The following is a 24374-nucleotide window of genomic DNA, read 5'->3' as shown; positions in this document are numbered from 1 at the left end:
CCAATTCAGTTCGGCTCAGTTTTATGTTAATGTATGATATGATTATGATATGATATATGATATGAGGAAATAGAAATGAATGAAAAATTGTTTTGTTGGAATCTGTACTGAAATTTTATACCATAGATTGTCAAAAACATGTTGTTTGAATATCTCTGTTTACCAAGTACCTTTTCCTATTTAAATAAAATAGTTTGAAAAGTTGCTTGTCAATGCCCTTCATATGGCTACATGTACAATGTACACCACTGACAAGTGTCAACACACTAATTACTCCTGTACTTGAACTGGATTGACCCCACATTTCACATGTACATTCTTATAAAAGCCCCTTTAGTCTTGATTTGCTGCCAGGCATGAAAACAATGATGTGTATTTATTGAGTTTTATCAACTCCCTAAACATTATCCAGAAAATGTTAATAGTTGTGGCCTTGCTGTACTTATTTGTATGGGCCCATAGAGGTTGTATGCTGGATTACTCATCATCAGAGCTAACCAAGGCAGGCAAGGGGAGTAAAAAGAGAGAATGCTGGGTAGCTTAATTATGAGAAGTGGCTCAGACGAGTAAGACACGTTCAGTGTGAGCACACAGTCGTTGCCAAGTGGGACGGGATTCTCCCCTTAAAATGTTGTGACATACATAACGCCATTGAATGAGGATTTGGAGCTTTTCCCACGCCCTTTCTTTCCTCATACACTGCCAGGATTTCAATTACGGAGTATTATAAGGTGTGATTATCGTCTATCACACTGCTTGTGCTGGATCTTGTATATACATCTTGAGGAAATACGTACGTCCAGCGATAAGATGACAGCGAAAATGGCGTATCCGATAGCTAGTAAGTTGCGTGATGAGTATCGCATGATTTGTGTGTGTGTATGTGAGATAGGGTGGTATAATGTTGGATTTTAACATATTTCTTTTCATGTTCAAGTCAAGATGTTGAACTATTAATTACTGAATGGGTCTTAATTGTACCTATTTTGAGCTTCTTTCTTTGTTACAATGTCATCATGGTCCATCAATATGTATGTATAATATTCTATAAGCTTACAGAATTTATACTTCACAGTAGAGTAATTAACACCATAGGTAATTAATATTATACATTTGTGAAATTATGCACCTTATAGTTCAACCAACTGCTAAGTGCATATTAGCATTGAATTGTCATTGCAGTCTCCTTTGTATATCGTACAAACTTCACGTGTGACCTAGCTGTGATATACAGTTTGTGCGCGAACAATGCTACATAATAAATGGGGCACTCCCATTTATTAAAGGTAATACCGTAACACACACATAATATATTCAAAGTTGAGCAACCTTTTTTTGTATTTCAGTAAATATATTCTTTAAGCTACACAAATTTACTTTTGAAGAAAGTACTTTTGTGATTGCTATCTGGCAACAAAAGCGATCTTTGATTATGAGATGCATTAGTGATATGCATCTATAACACAAGCCAGGTGATATGCATAATGCATGCATGTCAGATCTTGAATTCTGTAACACCGGCTATGTATAGCTAAAGCAGTGATGTCAACTCAAATGATGGGAATGATGATGTCAGATGATGCACACACATGGTGAAGTCATTGGTGGTTGGTTTCATGAATCCTTTATAACATGTACTCAACCATTTCACCCTAGGTCGGTCAAGGTGGGATAGACCAGTGATAAGAGATAGAGAGAGGGAGAGAAATAAGGGTTCATGCACAGGTCAATTCAATTACATATTGAGCTATCTACTCAAGACAGCACTAATCTATGTCTGTGTATTAAAGTCAATAGTAAAATTGGTGGTATTATAGGCTGAATGAGTGTTAAGAAGAGGATGATGAATGTCATGGGCCATATGTCACTTTTCTATTCAGACCAAATTGGTGATTTTTGATGGTCAATTATAACTAAAACATGCCACAGCATGGTTAGAATTTCAGCAAGAATTCATGAGGTAATTCTTGACTGACGTAATTCTTGCAAAGATTCTTGTAAACAGAATTTGCATAAATCAAAGCTATGCTTAGACTTTTGAGTTTATACATACATTTAGTGTGCAGAATTAACTTTAAAAAAGAATCAATAGATTTCTGCAGAATTTCTTTGTGAGAGTCAAGATTAATTATCACACTATGGTATAATTGGGCTATTCCAGTTGAAATCCATATGTCTCGGGCCATAACTCCCCGGTCTCCCCCTATATGGAAGACATGGCCTTAAATTTCAAATGGGGTTATCTGAATGGGTGACTACATTTGAAATCTACACTCCCTATTAAGGCCATGTCTTCCACAGGGGGTGTATGGATTTTAGCTGGATGGTGCAACATAGACAGACCAATACATTACTTCGGACATACAATACATACATGTACACATCTTCATTGTAGATCCATTGACTATCCTTGGATCCATTGGAACAAACAAAGTTTGTTGCAAGGTTACAAAGGATGTTGCAAGGATGTTCATTTAAGGAAGAAGAGAAAAGTCCTGAAGATAAATTTTTTAATGTAACATGAACAATAATTGTTTACAAATTTCTTCCAAAAAACAGCAACTTATATAAATTGTTTATATAAATTCTATTTAAGTTGTAATTATTTAGTTCTGCAGCTTTAGACAAACAATTACACAAACAATTTCATCATCCACTGAGCTGCAAAAACCCAGTACAAGTGCATGGTCAGATGGTCATAAAATTCTTCAGAATTGGTGAACTTGTGATTCCTAAGTCATTCCCCGACTATGTGTCCACAGAATTCCATCAAAAACGGATATCCTAAAGTTTTGCCTGATAACATCAGCTTTAGAATATAACTGGGACACTAATTGAACCATCACTAGGATCCAGAACATGCTCATCTATCAGGGCACGGTTCTTTAATCCAAATACATCTGTACATTCATTGAATGACCTCTGAAAATGTGGGTACAAAAACTCGTACCCTGCAACTGGAGGTCAAATTTTGCACTATGAGTGCATAATTGAGGTTATTGAACTATGCCATTGGAATGAGGCTATTGTGGTTCATAGTGCATATTAAATACAATTGAACCAAGGTCATGGTTAAGCTTGAGTGGATGAGGAGCACTTGAGAATCGCAAAATGGCTCATTCACATGGCAGTAGGACTTGACCATGTCGAGAAATTGTGCAATCCCCTTCATTTTTTGAGGTTAAATTTGGGGACAAACTTAGGAATTAAAATCCTCAAGGCAATTCACACGCCAAATTCCTCAAGCTTTTGCTTGAGAGCCGTGTTACTTAAGCTAAAGCCGTCCATGTGGACATAATTATTTATATGTTTAAAATTATATTTTATATCTCATAAACAGCAACTTTTATATATTAAAAATAGCCTCAGTTTCGGTTTTTGGAGTATTGTGATCAGCCTTCTAGCTACTTGTGATGTGGAGCATCGAGCACAACTATAATATTCTTTTATCTACAGTTTTTCAATGCATTAAACATGTACCGTAATTGATGTTGTTCTAATTAGTTGTGGTCTTTGGAGAAATCTGAATCATCCTACAATTAATTTGTTGTCAAGTTGATTAACCCTGGCTTATTAATTAAGCCACTTTAATTATTTGTCTGTGGTTGGAAGCATTCCTTTTAAATCAAACATGGTCACATCTTAAGTTAGCCATCAAATATACTCACTGGATATTGAAGTAATAATATTGGAGTGAGCAATTTTCTTGGAAATGTTTGTGAATAAATAAGTGGTTGGACTTCTAAGAGTACAGAGAAATGTATCAGAAGCCATAAGGCCAAGTAAAAAATAAAACATGTTTCACGTCCGGTTTTCGAAAAAAAAGGAGGAAGAGGGGCTTTTTATTTTCTATTTTTTATTGCAAAATTGGTGTAAATACCCATACTTGGAGCTGTTTTAGCGTATACAATAATGCCTGGGAAAAAGGAGGCGGCCCTTTTTTATTTGTTGTTCTGAGAGTTACACCCCCTGTTATGATCACAAAACCTTCCTAAAATGTTTCTTGTATCTTAACAAGGCTATAGAAAGAATCCCAACTTCCTAGACATATTTTTTTGAAAAGTTATAACTGAATTTCAAAAAATAAAAATATATTTGAGGAAACCTCAAAAAAGGAAGCGGGAGGGGACGTGAAACATGTTTATTTTTTATTTGGCCTAATGCTGATAGCAACCGATAGGCAAATGTGATGCATGCTGGGAAAGAAAATGGCTCAAATTTGCTACCGTGGGCAACAAATTTAATAGCTTTTTTTATAGCCCTTTTCGTTTCGAGCATGCATCACTTTTAAAGCAGGCATTTTCGGGTAATTTTGTACCTGGGCACCCGACACATTTTTCGGGCAAGTAATGGGTACCCGAAATTGTAACAAAAAAAAACCCAAAGCATTTTTGTTGTTGAATTTTTGTTACGGTTAGGTTATTTAATGTTTGGGGTTTGGAGTATCCATAGACCTATTTAAGGTTAAACAAAATCTGTTATGGCTTTGTCAGCTCAAAAAATATATTATCATCTTACACGTAAGAAAACATGCATACCAATCATGTGAAATAAAAACAAAATTAAAAAAAGTGTAAAATGACCATTTTAGCTTATTTTGTCACCTTCAGTCAGCTCCTATTGTTAAATTTGTTTACCGATGCTTGGTAACAAATTTGATTGACAGGCAATAGCTTGTCACCTGTCATGCATAACACAATTATCTCTATAAAACATACTATAAAGATGTCAGCCTCATGCAATTATACTGATCATCAGTTGCAAGCTCGACCCAAGACGCACTCGGCCTAAAAGACACTGCCCTATTGTAATGCAGCCAGAAAAAACCCGACCGGCCCGGTTTTAAAAAATATGGGGACAATGGGAGAGAGCATGATTTTTGGCATTCGGTGAGAGCAAAAAAATATTAAAATATTTTTTGAAGCCTGTGATTGGTTGGGTGGGAGTGGGGCACCCAGAGGAGTCGGTGGTGGATCATCCCCCACAGATAATTTTAAGGAATACATGGGAACAGCAAAGAGTCCTTAAAACCGGGCCTTAAAATGACTAAAAATGAGATAAGAAATTTACAAATTGGGATAAAATTTGTCTTTTCGGCCTATCCTCACACTAAAATCCTGGCCAATAACGGGCTGTGCTGGAGCTTGATTGACAGAATCGCTTCGGGTAGGCCTATCACATTCATGTTTTATATAGCATGAACGGCCGACGGGCTTGCGTTTCAAGATGTATTTGTTTGTAGGGCTCTGTTTAGTTAGTTCGTTGGGGTGGGTGTTTCCCGGGGCACTTCAATTTGAAATGGATATAGGTGTAGGGCTGGCGCTTTCGCACTAAGGGGCATTCGTGAGAGCAACATGTAAAAAAATATGGGGTCATTGGGTGAGAGCATGATTTTTGGCATTCGGTGAGAGCAAATGTAAAAAATATGGGGTCATTGGGTGAGAACATGACCTTTTTTTAAATGGAATCTTTGGGTGAGAACCAAAACAGCGCCACAAAAACCTCGAAAATCAACTTTCTATGTCTAAATGGCTTCAAATTTCTTTATTTTTTGAAATAAGTAACAAAATCAGTGATAAATGAAAGTTGCTGTTCAAATTGAACTTGTAAGGGTCTTTGGGTGACAGATCAAATGGAAAAATAGGGGTCTTCGGGTGACAGAGCTGGAGCGAAAGCATGTGTTCGTAAAAAAATATGGGGTCTTTGGGTGATAGCGATGCTGAAAAAGGGGGTCTTAACAGCCCTACATACGCGTCACCTCCAAAGTTGGAGTGCCCCCCCGGGGTTGTTTCATGTTTATTTTGTTTGTTTTAGCAGAGAAAATGGGGACATCTAAAGGCTGTGCAATAATTATGAGCCCTGGGGAGGGTAAAATTAGGGGTGGGGACAAGAAATTTTTGGCGAGCGAAAGGGGATGGGAAGCAATTTTGGCAGGCCGAGAGGAGGGCAAGTGAATTTTGGCACATAAAACTCTCTAAAATGCTTAGGAAAACCGTGACGGAAAAGCTTAATGCAAATTTTCCTTCACAAGCGCATGCTTAACATGTATAAAGACCATTTAAAGTTGGTAAATTGACATCCCAAAAATTTGGCATGTGCAATGGGGGGCAACGATTTTTTGGCGGGCCGAGAGGGGGGACAAGCGATTTTTATGGATGGGGAGCAATTTTTGGTCTCATTTTCCCAACAAATTACTCTTATCATACAGTGTATTCTGCATGTACATTATTACCCCCCCCGTGTGGGCCCCTCCCACATACCAAGAGGAGGAGGGGTCAAATATTTGATGAATTATTGTTTTTATATTGCGCATTATATATATCAAATTTCCGGATCTGAGAAAATCTCGAATTTTAAAATGAAAATTCCCCGACTGGATGACTCGGCTAGATAATGGTACTCATTTTTTTTTGCATCGTGGCCAAATCAAAGTTTTATATTATTGAGAACACCTTTTCATGCCAAAATTGATGAATTTTAGTCCATTATCGGACCAGCATGCCACTGATTGCTGTCATCTCTTTTTCCTCAATGAATATTACCCTAGTAAGAAGTATGCAATGTGTATTAATGAACGATGACGTTTGAGATGATGCTGCATGGACTGATGCCGTATAGGCCTATGTATACCATGTATACTCTAAGATCAAGTCATGTTTAAGTCTAAATGGAAGCAAACTTGGGTCAAAGGTTTGATGTGGACCTTTTAGCTGATCATTTCGCTTTGTGTGGCCGTCGGGGTGGACTTGGGGTGGGGTGGGGTAGGTTGGGTGGGGGTGAGTGGGTGTGTGTATGTATTTCCCTTGGGATATACTAGTAGGCCTACTATTCAAATCCCAATTTGTAGTGACACGCTGTATGTTTAACATACCGAATTTTACAAATTACTCTTATATATCATACCATGTATTCTTCATGCATAAGTACCCCATGTGGGCCCCTCCCACATCTCGATGGGGGGGACAATTTGATGAATCATTGTTTTTATATTGCGCATTATAGGCCTATACTATCAATTTCAGTCATGTAGGCCATGTTTAATATTATATTAGGTCAAAAAAACTTTTCAAAAAAGTCTAAAACACTCAGGTTTTTATGTCAAAAATGGTCTCTTTTGGGGTGCTAAATCTGCTAAAATGTTTGTCGTCTTGAAATTTTAACCAAAAGCACACTGAACGTGAAGGCCCAGGATGGGGTGCTGGTAGGTGTGGTGGGGTGGGGGAAGCAGTGGATACCAAGCACAAAAAATGTTTAATTATTGCCTTATTTTTCTGTTTCAACATCAGCCATATTGGTCATGTAATAAAACCAAAAAACATTTTTTTAAGAGTGTCTCTTGTGCATAAAAGTATAGGAAACTCGTAACTTTAAAGCATGGTTTCTGGAAGAAGTAAGCACTTGTTATTAAAAGTGTAGAACAAGCCAGGAGCTTTGAAATGTTCTTTTTTAATAGCCTCTGAAATGTCCTTTCCTGTGGTGCGAAATGTGCAGAAACCATCTGGCTTACCCCCACCAGGGCCCTTGAGCGGGCCCCCAATCCCCGGCCGTGCTGGGCGACAGCTCCACTACACACGCTCGCCACGCTCGCACGATTTGCAAGTTCAGGATTTTTGGGGTCTGTCTGTGCATCTCTGAATTTTGTAACAATCCAAAAAGTTGAGGGGTCTCATTTTTGTCTCGCCTGACTATATAATCACTTTTCCGTATGTAGATGTGTAGGGGTGTGTGGGGGTGTGTATGTGTGTGTGTATGTGACAAATTTGGTTAAAGTTTTGCAGACTAGGAGTCGCACGTTCCTCAAACTTGGTGGGTGGGTGCATCTTGACCCAAGACAGAACCGGTTTGTATTGGTTAGTGGGTCAAGGTCACTGAGGTCATGTAGGAGTCATCTGAGGTCAAATGAGTAAAACTGTCGTATGGGCATGAAACTTGGTTGGTACAGTCAACATTTAAAGCCAAATTTTTGGAAGGTCATTTCAAGGTCACCAGGGGTCATCTGAGGTCAAAATAGTAAAAACTGTTGTATGGGCATGAAACTTGGTGGGTACAGTCAACATTTAAAGCCAAATTTTTGGAAGGTCATTTCGAGGTCACCAGGGGTCATCTGAGGTCAAATTAGTAAAAACTGTTGTACGGGCATGAAACTTGGTGGGTACAGTCAACATTTAAAGCCAAATTTTGGAAGGTCATTTCAAGGTCACCAGGGGTCATCTGAGGTCAAATTTAGTAAAAACTGTTGTACGGGCATGAAACTTGGTGGGTACAGTCAACCTTCAAAGCCAAATTTTTGGAAGGTCATTTCAAGGTCACCAGGGGTCATCTGAGGTCAAATTTAGTACAAACTGTTGTACGGGCATGAAACTTGGTGGGTACAGTCAACATTTAAAGCCCAATTTTTGGAAGGTCATTTTGAGGTCACCAGGGGTCATCTGAGGTAAAATTAGTAAAAACTGTTGTACGGGCATGAATCTTGGTGGGTACAGTCAACATTTAAAGCCAAATTTTTGGAAGGTCATTTCGAGGTCACCAGGGGTCATCTGAGGTCAAATTAGTAAAAACTGTTGTATGGGCATGAAACTTGGTGGGTACAGTCAACATTTTAAAGCCAAATTTTTGGAAGGTCATTTCGAGGCCACCAGGGGTCATCTGAGGTCAAATTAGTAAAAAATTTCAGATAGGCATGAAATTTGGTGGGTACAGTCAACATTTAGAGCCAAATTTTTGGAAGGTCATTTCAGGGTCACCAGGGGTCATCTGAGGTCAAATTAGTAAAAACTGTTGCATGGGCATGAAACTTGGTGGGTACAGTCACCATCAGCCAGATAATCGTGCCCAGCCGATAACCGCCAAATTCATTTACCTCTACCAAAAGTAATCGCAAAAGCAGGTGGTCGCGAAAGCAGGCGAGACTCGTGGTTCGAGAACCGCCTTGTTTAACACCCCCTTAATTGTTGGACTGGGATTGACAAGCCAGTAGGCCTATATAAGCGCCGAGTATTTAGGTCCATTTTAATAATCATTAAAACTTTTGCTCCATTAAATGCGAATTTGTTCCAGCAAAATCATTTTGATAGTAGGTCATCAAGACACAGGTTTTGCAATTTGAGGCCCTGCACTGGTACCCCCGTTTCGAGGCTCACATCCCCCTCAGACACCCTCCCGATGGTCGCGTTATTCCTGTAACCGGCACTGCCCTCTCGGCCTACTAAAAATTGCATGGTTTTTTTGCCATGCAGGGGGTATTTTTGCAATCATAAAGGCCATTAAAATTTTTCTCCATATTAGGCCTATTTCACAACCCATTAGGTATAGGCCTATTAGGCCTAGTTTTCATGTGTTTTTTTTTCTCATGCCTTTCTTTTATGTATTTAGGGGGCTGTGTAGTTTTTTTTGGAAGGGGGGTCCCAAGTTTGCCCCCCCCCCCCCCTTCCCGGCCACCACCGATACACCTTACCCCTTAACAGGCTAAAATTGTATTGAAATCGGTCCTTTTAAATAAAATAAACACAATATCTGTAGTCATCTTGTGACTCAGATTCTCTACATTTGGTCATTAAAAATTTTATGACCCCCCTATTTTTTTTTCCAAAAATTTACGACCCCCCCTCCGTATATTTGGGACCCCCCCCAAGAAAATGCCAGCCCCTTAATATTTTTTTAAAGATTGGTTTTAGGCCTATTTTTTTTTATTTACGTATACTATTTAGCCCTATTAGATTTCATATTGTAGGCCCTATGGATTAATTATATATTTTCTGAGAGAAAGAGAGAGAGAGAAATAGAGAGGGAAAGCAAGAGGGACTGAAGGAGAGTGCGGGAGAGGAAGAAAATGGCAAAGAAAATTGGACACAGTTGTTTGACATAGCGCCGAGAGCGGGTCAAATTGAAATAAGGCCGAGTTGGTACTAGATACGAGTTGTCACAGGGCACACAACGTGAGTGACCTTGTGACCTCTTCAGAAATCAACACACGCTGAAATGCTGAATTCAAATCAAGTGTCCGGAGGATAAATAATTTGAAATTTTGGCATCTTTGGACCAAATTGGTAAGAAGTAAGTTACTGATTAGCATGTAACGCTATTCATTAATCGTCATGTCCATTTTGACATCAACAGAATGAAAGATGTTGATGAAAGAGCGATTTTTTTCGGCGTGTATTTTATGGAGTGGCCGTAACGCGATAATTGAAAACCGTCACAAAATGACAGCGGAGTGTGCCTAAACGCCCAGATATTTCATTTTTGGTGAATCCTAGTAACACTAGCATACCACATATGTTATGGTAAGATATCATAGAAATAATGTAGCTAAGAATTCTGGCGATAATATCATACACAAAAACAATATTATTGTTACAAAAAATGACAACAAGTGGTACCAGATTCCATGCAAATTTTGTCAATGCTTAAGCTTATAAAATAAAATCAACACAAGCTTTATACAGGCTGAATAGTGACATTATTTTATTGAACTGTTTATTATCTGTAGCCAAATTAAAAGCAAAATCGTGGCATGCATCACTAAATTATGGCCTCTGTCACAAAAATCTTCATGCTCACGTGACGTGAACAAAATTGAAACACTGACAAAGTACATTTGTGTATGAGCTAGATTAATAAATCATAATTAATAATAATGCTTAGAATGTTAGCTTCGAGATGACCTATGATTTTTAGGTCTACGATGTTTATTTTCTGGAGAAAAAAATTGTTTTAGGTGGCTACGTACAGCCCAAATTAGGATGAGAACCATAGAAATTTAGCGTAACCTTAAGCTAAATGCTAGGATCATTCATGGTTGAACTACTAAAAAAAAAAAAAAAAAAAGAGAAAAATTGTTAGTGTTTATATAAATGTGCAAAGTGATAATTTGTGTTCATGTTATACTCTTAATGATTTCAAAATGGATACATATTCAATGCATTTTGAAATGGGATCTGAATGAGCGTTTTGAGCGTTTCGACAGTATTTTTGTGGGACATGAGAGCACATCAGACATATCGAATTGCATTCTGACTACGAAGAATGTCTTTCTGATATCAAATAATATTCATTTTTGAAATTCACGATATAATAAAAATTTATGACAAATTATTAAAATTTGATATTTTTCACATTTTTGATATTATAACAGTTCTCAAGTAAATTTTATAAATCTAATGACATATTCTTAAAGTGTATGTAGCTGGGAGGAAAAGCCGACGATCAATTGAAGATTTTGACCTTTCATATTGAAGATATTTTTTTTCCCCAAAGACCTAATTTTTTTTGTGTTTTGGGAAAAAAATCCATATCTTCAATACGCAAGGTCAAAATTATCAATTGATCGTCGGCTTTTCATCCCAGCTACATAAACTTTAAGTATAAAGTTTATTTCGAGTACTGTTAAATATCAAAAATATCAATTTTTAATCATTTGCCATAAAATGTGTATTACATTGCGAATTTCAAAAAATCAAAATTATTTGATATCAGATGGACATTCTTCGTATTCAGAATACAATTCGATATGTCTGATGTGCTCTAATGTCCCACAATAAATACTGTCCAAACGTTCATACCCCACCCCTTAATAGAGTACCTAATATGATATGAACACAAATCATCACTTTGCATATTAAAAACACTAACAATTTTCCTTTTTTTTGTAGGTCAACCATGAATGATCCTTAGCTTTTTAGGTCCAGGGACTCTCCAAACCTGACAAAAATAAATAAACTAACCTTCATTTTTTTTTTTTTTAATATTAATAATTTTTTTTTCTTTTTGGGTAACCTGATGCTGGTTCTCTTACCCGAGTAGTGAAATGTTGGTCGGGTACCCGAAAACCCAACCGAAAATGCCTACCTTAATCACTTTTACTCACATGTGTATCATGAATCAGAGAAATTGAGCAATAATCGTTTGAAATATAGAGAAAAAATGTCCATCTTTTCAAGATAAGCTTACAATAAAAGCTCACCATTGGTTTATAATCAAGCTTGGTAAAACAAGGGCAGTTTCAGTCACATGATAATTGATATTAAAAAATGGTCGCTCGTTAATTTATGATGGAAGTTGGGCATTTCATCATGGAAGTATTGGGTATACAAGTGAATTTTATGTACTTAACCCTAAATTTAAGTGTGATTCAGGTGTGCTGGTGTGACTCAATTCAAATTGTTGACTCATGTACAAAATTGTAGTGAAGTGATGCTAATGCACAGGTGTGTGTGGTATTTGAAAAAAAATTTGCAAAATGTAATTCTACTAGTATAATTTGTCAATAATTTTGTGAACAAATTCTAGTTGATCATTGATTTTTTATGAGAAATAATAAATACATGCTGCATGGAAAATGTACCTTAGACATGTATCAAATGTATGACAAATTCAAAAGAGCGATATATATATTTTCACGATGTAGTCATCATTAGCTAAAAAAATCCTTTCTGAATCTGCCAATACATTCCATTCAAAAGCTGCCAATTAGTAACAGTAGTTGATTACTGAATATTTTTATGGAAAATAATTTTTTTTTCTTTTGATGCATTAAATATTTCGACCAAATGTATGGCAACCCAGAGGGAAAGATGATTTTTTCTATAATGAAGTTTATATGATAAGTTAAAAAAATTCAATTTATACAAATTTTATAAATTAGTAACTGTATAGTAGTTGATCACTGCCTATTTATAAATGCATGCAGGCCCGTACGCAAGATTTCATTTGGGGGTGCTGATTTTGAAAAAGTGGACTTTCTTCCCAAAATTTGAACCTTTTTTGTCCAAAAAAGCGTAAAACCCTGATTTTTTGCTCACTACGCTCGCAAATTCTGAAATTTTAGGACTTTTTGTATACTTTTCCAAATTTGGGGGGTGGGTGCGTCGCACCCCACCCCTGCGTACGGGACTGAATGCATGTAAAATATAAATATGTATGGCAAACCAGGAGGAAAGAGAAATATATTTGATTAGCAAGTCACTATAATGTTAAATATGATTTAAAACAATCCATTTTATTCTGTAGCTGAAATTAGTAATAAATTAGTAAATTATCACTGTGATGTAAAAAAAAAAGGTTTTTTTTAATGAGTGTAGAATATTCATATTCTGATCAAAGGGGAACCTGAAGGAAAGAGAATATTTTTTGTAAGTTAGTCATAATTATTAAAGCTGATCACAAATTAGTACATAATGATGAATGGGTGTAACTTCACAGGGATCTATTTTCTGCTGTGCTGATGCTTTAATAATACCATGCACGTCAAATATAATTCTAGGAAATTTAAGTAAAAACAGGTTTGGGTCCGAGTGACCAAATTAGGTGGGATGACTACATAATTAATGAGGTTTCATTCAGGGTCAATTAAATTGCACTTCCATGCATTGTAATACCGGTACTTGGGTCATATGGTTAGCCTGTCTACAGGAGATAGCAGGATGGTACCTCATGGTTGTTTGCTGGCAAATTTTATAAATAAAACTAACAACATTGTATGATATTTTTATGCAAAAAACACTATATTGGAACAATTTTATTTTATGGGAAACATTTGCCAAAATAGAGATCTATGCCTATTATTTTTAAATATTTCTGGGCCAATTTCTCAATATGAGTCCAATTTTTGTCAAACAGTATAATCAATTTGGAATTGTACTAAGTCCCACATAATTTTCACAGTTACAGTTAAAGTTACAGTTACTTTCAATATTGAAAATGAATATTTTTTGAAATTTAATCTTAAGATAACTGGGTTATATTATTGGGTTTTAAAAATGATAATACTATTAATAGTGAATAACTTGATATTACTCTTTGTTTTCATTTATACAAGGTAAAGAAACAGACACAGTTTTATAATATTATTCAATTGGAAATTGAGAGAAACAAGGGCAGTAATTTCTTTGTCAGTTTTCAATAAATCCTGTAACTGTTTCATTTCCTTGATTCAACTTCTTATCTGGGTATAAAGCATTGTCGTGTGTCAACAATAAAATACTTCAGCAAAACAACTATGCTTTAAAGTTGGAGAGCTCTCTCCGCATACTAATTTCAGATTAAAATTTATATATTTTGTACAGAAAAACTCTTTTGCAATATAGCCTTGAAAGATCTTATAGTATGTGGTTGACCAAGCACGTCCAAATGCATTGTAATATTTACCTGTGTCAGACTTATTAATAATATAGCGTGAAATTTAGCATTTACATGTTAGTGTCTGCTGTGGCCATAGGTCAGTATAAAGGTAAACCAGGTAATAGACTTTGGAAATGTAGTATTTCCACTGCACTGTCTATGGTAAAACGCAACCCGGAAGTCGTTTACTGACAATCCACTGTGGAAATCTGTTTGATAAAGTGTATAAACAGTCAGTGGTCACAGTGTATGGACATAGTGGTGTATATGATCGAGTGGATAGCAGTGCTGACACAACTTTTAAAACATGTACAATCATGACCATGATGACTATCTCTTCGGGCTATTGGGATGATGTATGTAGATAAACAACTGGAATTTACAGTACGTTCTGATAAACTTGGCAAAGGTTTCCACGGACCGGATATATATGCTTATTTATACAAATGTGTACAAACTGGGTGATGATATGACCAAAGATACTCATGAAATTTGATATGACCACCATCATCATCATCATGACTATGTAAGTTGACTATTTAAAAACAATCATCTACAATGGTAGAGAATTAGTAAAGAATTTCATATTTTGTGCTGAAAAATTGAATATTGGTGTTATTTATAGAAATTGGGCAATTCCATTTAAAATCCATGCTACCCCTGTGGAAAATTTGGGAAATATCTTCCACAGGGGGAGTATGAATTGCAAATGGAATGAACATACATTTATTAGTGCTCAGCTCCATTGAATTTCATACACCTTATGAGAGAGATTCAACCCGAATCTTCAACAGAGCATGGAGGTAGTAGCCCGGGGGTAGTAGAGACTCTACTACCTCCATGAACAGAGAGAGAGGGTGAATGTCTAATGGAGCTGCAAAGTCCATTTGAAATTCATACTCCCCCTGTGGAAGATATTTCCAAAATCTTCCACAGGGGTAGTGCGGATTTTAGATGGAATAGCCCATTATACTTTGTTACCAAATGTGGTAAATTGCAAATCAATAGAACCAAGTTGACAAAAGTGGTTGCAACTTGTTTCTTATTTTGGCATTTGCTCAGTATTTTACAAAACAATTGTTATCATAGGTTGAACAATGATGACATTTTTTTTGCATCCAGAAGCTTATCGTATGTGTCACTAGCTAGCCATGCAGAGTTGTATGACTACTGTGGCATTCTATGGATTGTATGACTACTGTGGCATTCTATGGCATCCAGCAGCCTAACGATGAATTGAATTATGTGTCACTGGGTGTAGAATTGTACTTTGTACTATGAGATTCTGGGTATGTTGGGAACAATGTAAAGCCAGTCAATATCAAGGTATTTGAATGGCGGGGTACTAGCAAAATACTTATACTACTAGAGTATGTTTTGAAGTCCAGCAGATTAAGAATGGAAAATATTTTGTCACAACATGCAGTTACATGCTACAATTTTTTTTCAAAATCATGTGTAAACCGATGGCCACTTCAACATTTTGTGCAGAATGTGTCCTATACCCTCTGATACATCAGGTCATTGGGTCAATGTTATTCAATGTCAAGTGTAAAGACCAATCTAGACCACAGGCTGTAACCTGTGGTTTCACTGAGTCACACTCATCATCCTGATCATGGATGGAGACCTACTGTGATGAACATTTGCAGGTCTATCCCGAAAATCTGTGCTACCGAGTCATTACTCCTGTATGATACATGGGTGGATTTTTAGATAGACCCTGAAAAAAAAAACCCCAATTTTTTCAGGGTCTATGGTGGAAGCACAGAAGTATAGTATGGGTATGATATCTCCTTGCCTTTAATTGCTGCTGTATGTCCTCAGGTGTCCTCAGGTGGGGTCAATATCAAGTGTTTCAAGGCCTATGGGAGGTAGACATACATACATGTACAACCTGTGGTTTTATTGAGTCACCATGCATAATGTAGCCATATCCTCTCTATATTGTAAGGATATAGAAGTCAACCAAAGTATAGCTTATGCATATAGAGAGAATGTTTCTTGATATATTCACCTCAAGTTACAGTGTATTCATGGTATTGAGCAATGGTAGGCCTATCTCGTGTCCTCAGGTAGGGTCAAAGTCAGGTGTAAACAAGGCCTAACCTCTAGTATTAATTGAGTCACTCCTGACCCTCCCTCTATCCTGTCTACATCTTGAGGGAAGTTTAAACCATGTACATTATGGTACCACAACTTTCTATCGCAGCATGTGTTTGTTATGATTGTAACATTGACACCTATAGAATACCTATCAGTACAGGAAAAGGACAAAGAACTTTTCCTTCTCAAATATTACTGACTACAGAATGATTTCATATTTTGTTCTCACCATCAAAGTGGTGTCAGATTGCAATCACATGAAATCATTTTCTGGTACGATGTGATTGTGTATGGAGTAACGTTGTGTGTCTCTCGCTGTATAAATATGTCAACTATAATTTTTCTGATGGTGAATGATCAAATTTGAGTGATCGTGTGAATCATTTTTGTGGCAAAATGATGTGGTTGACGAGTGTGGAGCATTATTGTGTGTTTTCTGGTTTGATCCGAGGAGATTTCTGGTCCGTTTCAAAGATTCATGGATGTTATTGATAAAACATGGAATGGTATGGGAAGCCAACAGGAAAATATATCCTAGGTTCTGTTTAACTTGTTTTCCATACTTCTGCACTGAATAAAGAATGGAGTCATGTAACATTGAGATAACGTCTGGTATTCCATGGTTGGATATTGTGTTTGTAAGTATGAAATGATGGAACTTGTGTTACATAGTAATAGTATACTTTTCAAAGTTGTCTGTACTGTAGTGGTATCCATGTGTGGATACATTGCATGTAATTCAGTATAGTTTACATTGTGTGAGTACATTTCATATCTTATTTGATCCTTACCTCATTGTCATCAAGCGTATTTATGAAAGATGAGCTTCAGTTGGTACAAAATGTTTTTTATATAGAGGTTCCAATCCAATTTTGTGGCACATTTCTAACGTTAGTATCAAACTTCAAAGTTTAAAATTAAGGGACTTAAGCTAAGGTTTTTTTTTATGGAGTTAGGATTGAGGTCAAAAGTGAAAGGTAGAATTGGCTCTTCATTTAAATCTTTACTTAAAACTTGATGCATAACTGGATCTATTTGTGGAATGTGCAGTTAAAATAGAAGTTATGTTATGAATATGATTGCGTGCAATTTTGACAAAAGTTTTGTTTACCAGGCACTGAAGTTTTCTTTATTCAGTGCTACATGTACGTGTACAGGGAATAAATTTTCAAATTGGTCTTGGAAAAACAGTGGCATGGTCCACTGCTGTTGTGGTCAGATGCTGTATTGATATACATCTTGGTCAGACATATTTATATAGGTATTACATAGAAATACTGTACTTAAAATTACAAAAGTATTTCATCCAGCATTAAATCAGACTTTGTTTGATAGCATATTTACAGGTCACGATTAATTGAACAAACCAACATACTCTGGTAGAAGCTTTTCAGTTTGCCCTGTTTGCAAAAGAAAAAGTACCATACAAATTAGTGGTTCTTTTATTATTTCTGGTGTGATAAGATCAATACAATAATCGAAGCGACTGACATGCTGTATTGGTCTGTGTGTAGTTGCGGTCAAGGTTCTGATGGAAGTTGTTAGGCTTTTTACAGGTTTTTTTGTTTGTATTTTTTTTAATTGTCACGTAGTGGGTTAAAATACATAAGGAAGAGTATGCTAAAAACAGTGGCGGCACCAGGAATATTTTTTTGGCGGGGCATTGGGGCAAAGTGAATTTCAGGAGGCAAAATCGATAAATTTTGCGCAAAATTACTGCAAAAAGTGGAAATTTGCGTAATTTTTTTGGTTTTGGTTCAAAAGTGGAGGGAATACTGGTGGGGGGGGCAAGAAACATAGTTAATTTAAAAAAAAAAACCAACATCACAATTTTTTCACATAGCTTTAAAAAACATTTTTAAATATAGGTATTTTGAAAAATGTTTGAGTGACAAACTTTTTTTTGTGGGGCCTTATTGTTTCATATTTGAAATGATAATTGAGCATATCTCTCAATGCATTGAAGATCCATCCGTACTTCATATATAAAGAATTATGATAGTATAATGTAGAATCTGTTTTTTTCCAGTTGTCAATGTACCGTGGTATAATAATCCTAGGCATAAATAGATTGAAATGCTGATCAGCCTCATGGAACATCGGTTCTCTATTTACTTGGCTGTAATTAGTTGTGTTTTCCCCTTTAATTAATTTTCACATCAACAAGTTTAGTTAACAAAAAGCTTACAAGAGAATGACTAGTTCCAAACAAGAATTTGTTTGTTTGCTAACCATGTTGGGACTTTATGCCTTGCATGCTGGCTATATAGACTTCACTTCAAGCTGATATTTTCTCAAAATATGAAGAGCTACTAGTATCACAAGAACCATTGAACCAATACTGGACTTGTTTGTACTCATATTAATGTGTTTTTAATGCTGATTCTAAATATGGTCATGGAAATGTACAATTTGGAACTTTTGAATTTTAAAAGAAAATTTAGAACTTGTCGCCTGCATCAGTCAAGGGTTAAAGTATTCCTAATTTTCATTTTGTTTGGTTTAAAGATAGAGATCATCGATCTGAAAATATTTTATGTGAAATGTGTGTATATTTAATTAGCACGGATGTGAATGGGTTTAGCCTTCAACTGTAACTTCAAAAGTTAGAATGAAGCAATATTTTTAGTGTTTGAGAAGAAATTAAATCAATATCAATGATAATTAATGGTTTGTTTAATTGCTGTATTGTTTTACTGTAATTTTGAAATGAGTCATCTAGATTTATTTGGGAGGTCAACTCATTAACTGTCTCTAGATTGGCACTTATTTGGTGAATCATATCAACGAGCTAATCAATATGGTACCCACTAAAGATGACCCTCATAAAATAGGAATAAAGTTCCGTATTTAATTGAATCTGGACACCTGAACTGTCTCTGTATTTCTATTGATGAGACCTACTTTTATTTTATACAGTATTTTCAGGCAGAGCTTCCGCATATTCCAGTCCATGACCGACCAGGCTCTGTTTCAGTGTCAGACCTGTGACGGACTTGGGTTTGTCATGGACCAGAAATTTATCGTAGTGGGCATAAAATCTATGGGATCATGTGGAAAATAGCTGAAAATATTGCATAGCCTTGAACATCAAAACATGTGTCATGCATCTTTATTGATCATATGAATAAAAGTTGCAAAACATCAGCAGGTCCAGATACAACGTATGTATCATTTAATAGCCACCACAGGCCCAGGTTGGTTGTGATGGACCAGGGTCTGTCCACAAATTGTATGCATCAATATAAAATAACAAGTGGGAAAAAACCAGGCCTCGAGTTATGTTCAGTAAATTTGCATGCACAGGGGGCATCAGTTTCAATAGATATCATTTATTGTTACTTCAGCGCAACCCATCAATCAATTAAGATCCCATATGTTGCTATGAGGTATCAAAATTAAGCCATTTTCCTTTTTGAAGTTAAAGCAATTTCCTGTCGTAATCGTGCACCATGAACCAAGCGTTCGTCTTTGACATTTGCAGTTAGCGCTAAACCCACCAGGAAACCCTAAGCAAAGTTGACAAATCTGATTAACGTTTCTATTGGGGGGGAAACTCTGATATGCCTTAGCATTTCCGTTGTTTTTCCTGTGTCGTAAAATAAGTTATTTCCTTAATGGTATTTGAACTCTTTAATAGCACATGATTTATTTTAATAAGACACCTTTCCTGTCATGTTCACAAATCTTGTATTCACAAAACTAATCTAGCATACTTTTGCTTTTCTTAATTACTAATTTACAGAAAGACCTAGGCGCCACCATGGACGGAGACAGTGAGTTTGATGACCAGGTGTACCTGGTTCGCATTCATCCTGGAAACCTAGTGGCAGAAAGAAGCCATGTGGTCGTGGAGGCTACAAAACAAACCACATCAGAGGAAATATTAATACGAGTACTGGAGAAACTGGACCTGGAGAATGTGGATAATTATTTCATCGCAGAAGTGAACCAAGAATCAGGTCAGAGTTGCTTGGAAAGACGTCTACTGAGCTCAGAGTGTCCTGTGAAATTACAACTCCTATGGCCAAAGATTGTGTCAGAAAAGGAGGAAGGGGCGGGAATGTTTAAAACTAATTTTCGTTTTTTTCTGAGAAGTGTAAACGAAAGTCCCGGCAGGGAATTGGAATTATCCGACATGACGAGTATAGAGTCATTCGTGAGCGGGTTTTTCCCGCATCCATACACAACTAAGGAATATCATGATTTGTGCCATCTACCGGATTTGAATGAGAAAACACTCCTTGATAACTTATCATCAAGGTTTAAACAAGGGAAGATATACACGTACGTCGGCTCCATACTCATTGCGGTCAACCCGTTTAAATTCTTCCCGATCTACAATCCTAAATATGTCAACTTGTATCAAAATCACCGATTGGGGGATCTTCCTCCTCATATATTTGCCATTGCCGATTCGGCTTTCCACACCATGTTACAGGAAAAGAGGAACCAATGTATAGTGATATCGGGAGAAAGTGGTTCTGGAAAGACGGAGAGTACGAACCTATTGATCCATCACCTGACGGCTTTGAGCCGAAAGGGGCATGCGAGCGGAGTTGAGCAGACATTGCTAGGGGCAGGACCTGTGTTAGAGGTAAGCATTAAAAATGTAATATTAATGAACAAACCGCGAGACATTTATAATACAATCAATTCACATTACATTTCCGCATTGACGAAGTGATAATTGTTAGAATTTTACCCTATCTCAAAAGATACTAATATTGCAGAGACTGTCTTTTGGAATTTGCGGAGAGCATTAAATAGCTCTAATGGAGCTTTCGAGGAGAGCTGTTTAGAGCATCTGGAACAGAATGTAAGGAGAGAATGGTCAACCAAGGAGAGCTAAAAGTCACTCTCCTATATCAGATTTAAGGAGAGCAGTAAAGAGTGTTTGCGTATGCTCTCCTCAAAGGTAGTCCCTGATATTGTAGTAAAACGTTTGGATCGCAAAGCGTGACGTTTTGTTGAGGAGTGAAGAAAAGATGTGGTCTCATAAATTAAAAAAAAAATTAAAATTAAAAAAAAATGTTTTGTTGAAAAAACGCAATTGCACCAAAAAAACTGAATTACAGCTGCGAAAACCATGATCGTGTTTTCCTCTGGTGCTTAGCTAGCTATTTGCTCATCAGCAGAATCTTTAAAATTAGCTTTAAAATCCAACAATTCTTACCAAAAAAATCCTTACAAAACACTGTTTTATTTATGAAAATCTGGATTCATAAATAATGTCTATTATTAATATTCAGCAGACATATTGCATGGGTGGGCAGGATTAAGAACATAATAACAAGCAGGAACAAACACATTATTTCTATCATTTTTGATTTTTCCACCTTGAACTTATCTCTGCCAATTATTTGAAATGTTTTCATGCATGTATGGATACAAGATTAGAGGGAATTTGGTTTTTGGTTAATTATAAGGTTAATATATGTGGTTAAAGGAGATAATACGGAACAAATGAATGTGAATGAATTGACGAGGGCCTAGTCTGAAGTGAATCGTTATCCTGCAAGGCTGCAATAAAGAAAAAAGGGTACATTTTTTGCTGAAAACTGACTTTAGAAAGTACAAAATTTGTATTTTTGCAAGTTTTGGGTGAACTCATATTTAGGGGGTGTTCTGAACAAATTTGGTCATGTGTGTACACGAATATCCTTGAGTACCCCCTGAGTGGAGAACAGGAGAATACATCTGGCGTATCTGTGTACCCTACAATGTACATGTAGATATGCAAGAGTTTTATCCATTTCATAGACACCATAACTTGTACCCACACTGAATTGGGTGTTCTCTGATACTGATACAAAAGAAGGGCTACCGCTAGCTCACTTCGTTCGTGCTATTAAAGAGGCATTGCTGTGTGCGAACTGGGCCAATCCTGGTCTACCCCTTTATATGCACCATATTTCTTTGGGTTGTGTATTTTTCTACAGTAGATCCAAAAACAGACCATTAGAAAAGGTCAGAGGAGAAAGGTGTTTCAAAAGATTTCTCTTCTTCAATGCAATCAGTGTGTGGGTGGGATGAATTGCATTTGACAATGACCATTGAATAAAATTCTGCTGTTACAGTTTTAATCCATACACCCCTTATGGAAGACATGACCTTATCTTCCACACAGGGAGTATGAATTTTAAATGTGGTTTATCTGAATGGGTGATTCCGTTTGAAGTCTTACTTTGTTGGAGATTAAGGTCATGTCTTCCATAGGAGGTGTATGGTTGGAAATTAAGGTCATGTCTTCCATAGGGGGTGTATGGATTTCAACTGGAATAGTCCTATGCATTTTAGGTACCTGTATGGCAATACCGGCTCTTGTAGTAGTTTACTATAGCTAAATTGACTGTACACCCACTTGTGACATTTTGAGTGGACTGAAGATGTGGGCAAATACCTGAATGGTATCAGTAAACATTCAACAGATTGGCAAGCTAACAGCTGTGAAAAGAAAGATCTGAAGAACTTTTTTTTGGGGGGGGGGGTTCATGAAATTTAATTGTAAAAGAATAGCTGGACTAGTGCTGTCATCGACATGTTGTAATCTTCAGAAAAAGTTCTTGACATAAAATTTGGATTACAACATTTATCGACATTGTTTACGACACATGGTACTTATGAAATAGTGATAAAATTAACTTAAAATAACCAAGATGTCTTATGTTTAGTAAGTAGCTTCACTAGCTTGTACTTAAGCTTATGTCATGCATTAAAGACGATATGTAGAATATGCATTTACTGTGGTATAGGCCTATACCATTGTTTATTCAAGTTCATGACATTCTCGACCAAGTCATATGAGCATACTTTTATGTTGACATATTGTCAACATGTTGATAAATTTTTCCGACATGTGGACAAGAAAAAAACATTTCAGTGACAGCACTACATGTAAGCTGGACTAAGTCTAGTTTTAAGTACAAGAATTAAGCATGTCCTCTTTTTTAATGATATTGACCACACCTTCAATAGACAATGACCATTTCTGTGCAGCAACATCTGCTTAACAATCAAGCTAGTGGGCTAATCACATCGGAATCAACCTGAAAGATTTGTGACTTATTCCGTCACTACTTAAGGTGTTAATACTGGCACCACACCCTATTCTGTTAGATGGTAGTCCTATGTATTTAACATAATTTTACTTGCAGTCCATGTAGTACTAGTACTGCTTTGGATAAATTAGCATACAAATATACATATGATAGATAAAGTGAGGTAGAAAAATTACATTTAGGTAATTTAGGAAGACTTTGGGTTAGGTTTTAACCTAACATTCTGTAAGATAATACAAAGATGAAATAGATCTATATAAAATATATATATGAAAATATGAAGAATTCAGGGAAGATCATGCTGTCAGACATGCAGACATTATCCTCATTATATCGCATTGCATGATTGATATATTGGCAAACCTGTAAAACACAAACTTTGGAACACTGTTTCTTAAAAAAACCATATACCCGATTGGCTCAAATTTGAGACAGATATGACTGTCAATCATTGTAACATAAAAGATAGCAAACCCGCGCTAGTGGGCGTGGGGTGTTGTCTTAATGCCCAACTTAATTGACTTGTACCCCCTCGCTGAATTTCAAACGAAAGACACTTCTTTTGTCACCTCAATTAACAACTATTATAATATCTTTTACAGTTGTAATGATTTTGCACACCAGCCAAATTAATTTCTTTCAATAATTAAAGGCTACAGGTAGTTAGCTTGTTTTAAACAACTACCTTTTAAGTGTACTAATATCACTATCATGAGTATGATGGTCTACAGTACAATGGTCAAGTGTACAAATCAATGTGATAGTTCTCAAGTGACATTTCCAGATAGTGCTTCATTGATAGGTCATGGGCCGGGGGGTGGGGGTACTCAGTACAAATGACCATACGGGACGTGCCGCAAACATGGGTAGCATTTTCAGCCTTCTGGTATATCAATGACCCCTTTTTCAAAGCCTATTTTGGTATATGAATGGGTCCTTTTTTCAAAATTTTCTCAATTTTTTTTGAAAACAGCCCAATTTTTCCTCAATCTATCCAAAATTTTGGGAAAATTTGTAAAAATTAAGACAATTTTGGGTAAATTCGGCCAAAAATTTTGACTTTTGGTATATCAATGGGTCCAAATTTCT

General features: G+C 36.4%; 1 protein-coding gene across 1 annotated transcript in view; it reads left to right on the top strand.

The window, feature by feature from the left end:
• The first annotated feature begins 487 nt into the window (after positions 1-487).
• The window catches only part of LOC140159570 (unconventional myosin-IXb-like), a 152133-nt gene continuing 128246 nt past the window's right edge, over positions 488-24374 (top strand). The window contains exons 1-2 of the mRNA XM_072183061.1: positions 488-841; positions 19970-20821. Coding sequence (XP_072039162.1) covers positions 19988-20821 — 834 coding nt within the window. The 5' untranslated portion in view covers positions 488-841; positions 19970-19987. The remainder of the gene's footprint in view (positions 842-19969; positions 20822-24374) is intronic.

This window comes from Amphiura filiformis, chromosome 8 (assembly GCF_039555335.1).
Source record: "Amphiura filiformis chromosome 8, Afil_fr2py, whole genome shotgun sequence".
Lineage (NCBI taxonomy): Eukaryota > Metazoa > Echinodermata > Ophiuroidea > Amphilepidida > Amphiuridae > Amphiura > Amphiura filiformis.
Note: the sequence above shows the minus strand (reverse complement) of the source record. Positions and strands in the feature narration are given on the sequence as shown.